We start from the raw sequence: 6,560 nt of genomic DNA on the forward strand, positions 1-6,560 counted from the left end.
CTGGGGCAGGTCTCTCAGAGAGAGCTTCTCTGAGTGAGTTTCCCAAACTTTCCCCCAAAAGTCAGAGAGAGAGAGAGAGAGAGAGAGAGAGAGAGAGTGTGTGTGTGTGTGTGTGTGTGTGTGTTTTGGGACTCCCCTTGTCACTTCCATGAACAAGATACTCCATCTCTCCACTTTGATCATTTTCTCTAGCTGTCCCCCAATCCTGGAATACTCTCCCCTCCTCAGTTCCACCTATTGACTTCCTTCAAGTCCCAACTAAAAATCCTGGCTTTATCAGTTTTTCTCAAACCCTTTTAATTCAGTGCTTTCCTTTTGCTAATTATTTCCTATTTATTCTGTATATAGTTTATACAGGATATCTGTATCTATTTGTTTGCATATAGTCTTCCCCCTTTAGACTCTAAATCCCTTGAGAGCAATAACAATCAAAAACAACAAACCAGGCTTACCTAGATTTTAAAGAGGTTGCTAAATTTGAATTGAATGACTATCAAATAAGGATATGTTGTTGAGATCGCAGATTAAGAGCCTGAAAGGAAATGGAGATTTAGGAGCATTCTCAGTTCCCCAAGATCATGGTATCTGGACTTGAAAGCATAGTCTACAATGGAAATGGGGGGTGAGGGATGAAGTGTGACTAGGAGAGAGTCAGATCTCACCGAGTACTAAAAATGAAAGAACTAAAAAAAGATTTAGGATGAAAACAATTACTTCTATAACTCCATTTAGTCTAACTGCTTCATGTGAAGATGGTGAGGCTTAGAAATGTGAAGCATTTGCCAAGCTCACACAGAAAGTGGTCTGAATCTCAATCCTAGCCCACCTTTTTCCCCTTCATTCCTCTAATGAAAATACCTCAAAAAGCACATGAATGAAGAATACCATATAAAAGGATACCACATTTTATACTTGATTTTAAAAGAATGGGCATGAGGTAAGAAATGATGACTGACAGGTATATGGGCTGGAATTCTGAAAATACTCTGTGATGTTGTAGTTCTGGGGAAAGAGATTTGGGTCCTAGTTGTAAAAAGCAGCTTTTGTTACCTATAACTTAAGATTTCTGAAAACAAACTGACAAATTATATAGAAGAGCATACAAATACAAAACTCTTAAAAAAATGTTTCTGTCAGAATGTGTAAATTGCCCAGAAAAACTAGACTGTTTCTTTAAATTGTTTCTAGTACCAGAGCTCGGGGATCACTGACTACCATTTCCTGTTATAGTAACTCCTCTTTATCTAGGTAAAGCTCCAGGGATGGCGTATATGTAAATATAAAGCATGACAGGATTAAAGCTAAGTCGTCTCTTGGGAGTCCTATTTCAAATTTACATGGTCAACTTGTTCCCAGAGCAGCCAGGGAAGGGACTTTTTGGCAGAGCCTCCCAATCTGTCTACTATGGGTTAACCACAAGCTCATGTATACATAGTCTATTCACTGGTCTAACTACAAGAGAATGTTGACTTCCTGTATCCACTCCACAGAATCAGAACTTCTGGGATCAATTTGAAAATCATGTTGATGGTAGATACTTGAAGTTCAGTTTGTGGCTGGGGATCTTCCTGGTTCAAATACATAACTGGGTGAGTGGCTGTCTTCAATATGTAGACAATTTCCAAGATGTTTGGGGTCTTACAAGACTAGCTGAACACTGCCGTCCCTGAGTCTCTGAGAGCTTTTTTTCTGTTTTCTATTAAAACACAAATCCCCTTTTTATGTACTTCCTCTATACAAGTGTACACTGCTTACTTTTTTTTCCCCTGGAGTATACTGAACTTGGAGAGAGTCGCTGAAACACAGACTAAGGTAGCCTCCAGCTCACTAGATAAAGATTCTAAGAATGAGCTTGCTGTAAAATATGTCTTACAACAAACTAAGCTAGCCCAGGGGATTTTTTAAAGGCAGAAGTAGTCAAGATCAACAATAAGCATAATTATCTGCCTTGTGGTTTAAACTGAGAGACAGCTAAGCAAGTACTCAGCCCTGAGACTTCTCTAATTGTTTGGAAAATCTTGAGTTTTTTATGTTAGGCAAATTACCCTGGATGTCAAACTCATTTGATTCCTCCTTGAACATATATATATATATATATATATATATATATATGTGTGTGTGTGTGTGTGTGTGTATACACATACATGTACATACTTATAACATATATTTTTCCATACATAGATATTATACAAACATATGCTGCTCAAGAGAAGTAGTGATTTTCAAATAATCTCTTTAATATTTGGAAATAGCACCTTTGTAAATTTGTTATTCCAATCTCCCCTGCCTTCTTCCCCATCCCCACCCCTACTCCAGGTAAGATCCCATTTTCAAGGTTTCAAATCAGACAATGTTGGAGGAGAAGGAACACCCCCCCAAAAAAAGAAAGGCCAAACTTATTTTTTTTATAAAAAGATCAATGAAAAATTTATTTATAAATTTTTCACTCTGGGACTACCAGTCTATATCATACACTCAGGAAGATGCTGTGCTGTACAGACTTCATCCAGTTAGAAATGATCATATAGTGACCCATATACAGCTTCAATATAAGCCTAAAATTCTTAACATTAATTAACATAATTAAAAGGTATTTGCATCTAGAGAAAAAAACTACAGAAAAACTCCTTTCTGGAGCAATCTGTGCATCAGCTTTCAATGTCTGCTTAACTCACTGACATTATCTTCTTCCAAAATAAAATCACCAGGGATGACTGCCAAAGATGACCAGTCATGCACACACACAAAAGCCTCCCTCCACCTGTCTCTTCTCTTCTACCCCTCATTTTGGCATGAAGGGTCAAGCAGCACTATGCGCCAAATAAAGGGGAAATCTCATTTAAATTTGAATTATTCACCATCCCTTTTATTTCTCAGAATCAAAACAATATGGGGTGTGGGGTTGCATAGAAAATTGAAACTATAGGGACTAGGAAGGGCAGCAGCTTTTCAGGACAGAAGTGATGCAAAAAAATACATCAGCTCACACATTTTCAGAGCAACCTCCCCTCCCCCCCTTCCCAAGGTCTAATTTTCCATTTCTAATCAGGTCTACAAAGCTCCAGGAGGCTGAAGAGGAACAATACTTTTCTTAAAACTCACTTAGCAATTAACACAAGAGATTCACAGTCTTATAGGTATTTTATAAAAATATAAATATGGGTTAACATGTTGTTTTCACAACACTGGACACAACTCCCTTAAGAACTGGGTTTATAACCAAGATTTCTTTTTTAAAAAATCATCTAGAACTTGGCTTAATATGTTAATATTTTATATTATGTCATAAATGTTATGACATTTAATTGTGGCAAATTCATTTATCTTTTAAAAATGTGCAACCATCTGGTAACTATAATAAAACTCACTAGAAAAGGTATTGTTCCCCCCTCATCACTACAAAGGAGAATCACCAAAGTGGTGGAATCTCTCCATTGCTCACACAGAAAGTTTGCAAACCAAAAAAAAAAAAAAAAGTTCTGGTAAATTACAACATTAAATGAGAGATGCTTCCCAAAGGTTTTTTCCTTTTTTTTAAACCTGGAGCTTTTTTCATTATAGCCAAAGTTTTCCAAAGAGAAAACTGCTCGTGAAAGCCATTAGCTAAAGCAGTGTTCAGTGCAATGAGAAAAACCGGCAGACTCAAGTTTTTAGTTTAAGACTAGAAAAAAAAAATGCATATTTTTCCCACAAACCACATTGACCACTCACAATAGTTCCAAACAAAAACCAGGCTCACAAACCTCACCCACAAATATACAACATACAAGATAAATAGTTTATAACAATTTTAACACCTCCCCCAGCCCCAGTACAAAACTATTTTGTTCCTTTGATCGTCTTGGTTCGGGCCAAAAGGAGTAATGGGGGCGGGGGTGGGGGGGAGAGAAAGAAAAGGTTATATAGCAAGGAGATGGCAGTGATCTATCTCTTCTTAGTGCAGACACTCGGGGTGAACACACACTCACACACACAAAACACACGGCAGGGGGGCCCCAGTTTGAATTTCTGCCTCCCCGCTGTCCTTGTGCCAGGGCAGTTAAGAGCAGCATTGCCAATTGGACGTGCAGGCCACTTTCCCAAAGCGACGGAAGGTGGTTTCTTCTTTCCTCCTGTTTCAGCGTCAAAGAAGAGCGATCCCTAGTTACCAGATGGAGAAACCCATTCATTCGCTCAGGATTTCCAAGCTGTTTGCGAGAGCATGGGCAGCAGGGGGAGCGCGTTCTTTGATGAGTGCGCCAGTCTCTCCTCCTCCTCTTGCCTTCAAAGTCGGGCCCACTTCTTCCTTCCAGGCCCCTTCCCCCGTTTTCCTAACCCTGAATTCAGTCCAGAACTCACTAAACTCCATTGGATTTTTTTTCCCCTCGGAACACATTACAAAAAAAATTTTTTTAAGAGGACCTGGCATCACTTATGTGACTTCTTGCTAAATTCAGGTGCATAGGGAGAAGGGGAGGGGGGCTGGATTTTCTGAACTTTCCCCAAAGATAACGTCCAATCTCCCTACCCCAACAAATGAGATCCAGAACCAGAGATCTCACAGATTTAGATGCTGATAATGGATAGAGGGAGCCCTAGCCCTCCAAACATACACATTACAATTAAGGAAAGTACTTGGTCTTAACTTTTAAACCGTGGGAAAAAAAAAAAAAAAAAAAAAAAAAAAAATCTTTCAGATGGAAGCCACCCGCCCCGTGGACGAAAGCAGAAGATGCAAAAACCTGTCCCGGTTTTAGATCCTAGGAGGGATTTTTGTTTCCCTTTTACATTTTTTTGTAAAGGAAGAAAAAATGAAACCCGAATAACAGCGACCGGGAACGGTTAAGTGTGGAAATGGGATCAATGTCTGTGCCAGAATACTTTATAAAAAGGACAACATCCGGGGCTGGCTGGCCGGAGCCTCCCCCAGCGAGTCTGGATAGGGAGAAGAGCGGGTGGTGGGAGCGGGAGCCACTCGCGGCAGCAGACGGGGGTGTTCCCAGGACACCGAGGGGAAAGTCCATTTTTAAAGCATCTGACCAGATTTCTAACTGAAACGGCAAATACTCCTGTGCTAGCACAGCCGAGGTAGATGGCAGACAATTTTACAGTAGAAAACAAAACCAGAGTCCAGCCCCAGACACCCGCCGAGGAGAGGGCTCCAGACGTAATTGCGGGTCAGTCACCAGGGGGATGGGTGGGTAGTGGGGAGGGCGTCTTGGGAGGGGAGAAAAAGGAGTCCAAGCAGCTTTTGATGTTTAAAATGAAAATATTAGGATTTTTTTTTACAAAAAAAAAAAAAAAAAACAACACACAGAAATCCCTCCCCCTCCCTCATGTCTCTTGCGCGCACACACTCACGCACGCGCACGCATACACACACTCACACACACTGAACACTCTTCGCTGAGCCCGCCGCCTGCTCCGCGACCCTGGACCCCCGGTGGGTCCCCTGGGCGCTAGGCTTAACGGATGTGGTCCGCGGGCCTCTTGCTCTGCTGTCCCCTGCTCCCAATGTGCCTGCGCCCTCCCGGAGTTGAGTCGTGCGAGGGAAGGAGGGCGCAGAGGAGTTGCGGACAGGCGCCCAGGCGGGTGGAGAGTGCAGTGCGCGGCGCCTTCCCCGGTTCTGCCCCCGGCCGGGCGGCGCCGGCCATCACCGGCCACTGGCCGAGTACTTGGCCTTGGTGATGAGGTATAACACGATGTCCTGGTGACCCCCGAAGGCGGCGATGTGCAGCGCGCTCCAGCCATCGCGATTGGCTAGGCGGATGTCGGCGCCGAACTTGACCAGCAGCTTCACCAGCTCCAAGTTACCGTCTATGACCGACTGGTGCAGCGCTGTCTGGCCCTCGGGCCCGAATGAGTTCACGTTGAACTCGCAGTTCGTCATGTTCTGTAGCAGCGACTGCAGCTCCTTCGTGTTTCCCTTGCGCACCGCCTCCTGGAAGATTCGCTGGCTCTGCGGGGCCGAGCAGGTGGACAGCTCCGCCTGGCTCATGCTGCCGGGCCGGGCCCTGGGGCCTGGGACTGGGAGGGGCGCGGCGGCCGCGGCGGGGCCCTCCTCAGCTCCGGAGCGCGTGGGCTGGGCGCGGCCCCAGCAAGTCTCCAGGGCCGAGAGCTCGCTCAGGCCGGTCGAGCTTCTGGACCCAGCGGCTGGGGTTGCAGGTCCAGGAGCGGCGGGCGGCAGCGGCGTCGGGGGTGGTCGTGGTCCCGAAGTTCGAGGGCTTCGGCTTCGGCCCCTGTCTTCTTCGCGGGATGCAGGGGCGCATGGAAGAACCCGGCCACTCAGCTCTGTCGTCCTGGACACGGGCCCCCGGCACCGGCCGGCGCTGCCCGGACCCCTGCTCTCGGGACCGGGGGCCGGGCTCCCTGCCGGCTCGCGCCCGGGGGGAAGCCGCCTCCTGCCGCCACGGGGACCCGCCGCTGCATCCAGCCGCGCCGGGGGCCGAGCGAGGGGGCTGCCGCCGGGCTTCGCTCAGCTGGGAGAAGACTAGTAAGCCCGAGAAGGTGGGGACAGCCTGGGAAGCGGGGGAAAAGGCGCCTCCTTATTACAACGCGGGGTGCATGTCCTGTCGGGTCAG

The 6,560-nt window shown here is 45.7% G+C and overlaps 1 protein-coding gene across 1 annotated transcript; it reads right to left on the bottom strand.

Moving 5' to 3' along the window:
* Nucleotides 1-2,850: 2,850 nt before the first annotated feature.
* Nucleotides 2,851-6,007, bottom strand: NRARP (NOTCH regulated ankyrin repeat protein). Its single transcript, XM_003757535.3, has one exon. The coding sequence runs from the start codon at nt 5,975-5,977 to the stop codon at nt 5,633-5,635; it is 345 nt and encodes a 114-aa protein (XP_003757583.1). The 5' UTR covers nt 5,978-6,007; the 3' UTR covers nt 2,851-5,632.
* Between the last annotated feature and the right edge of the window lie 553 nt (nt 6,008-6,560).

This window comes from Sarcophilus harrisii, chromosome 2 (genome assembly GCF_902635505.1).
Source record: "Sarcophilus harrisii chromosome 2, mSarHar1.11, whole genome shotgun sequence".
Classification (NCBI taxonomy): Eukaryota; Metazoa; Chordata; class Mammalia; order Dasyuromorphia; family Dasyuridae; genus Sarcophilus; species Sarcophilus harrisii.

Coding starts and splice junctions, on each gene's coding strand:
- NRARP (XM_003757535.3), bottom strand. CDS start 5,977: ATGAGCCAGGCGGAGCTGTCCACCTGCTCGGCCCCGCAGAGCCAGCGA.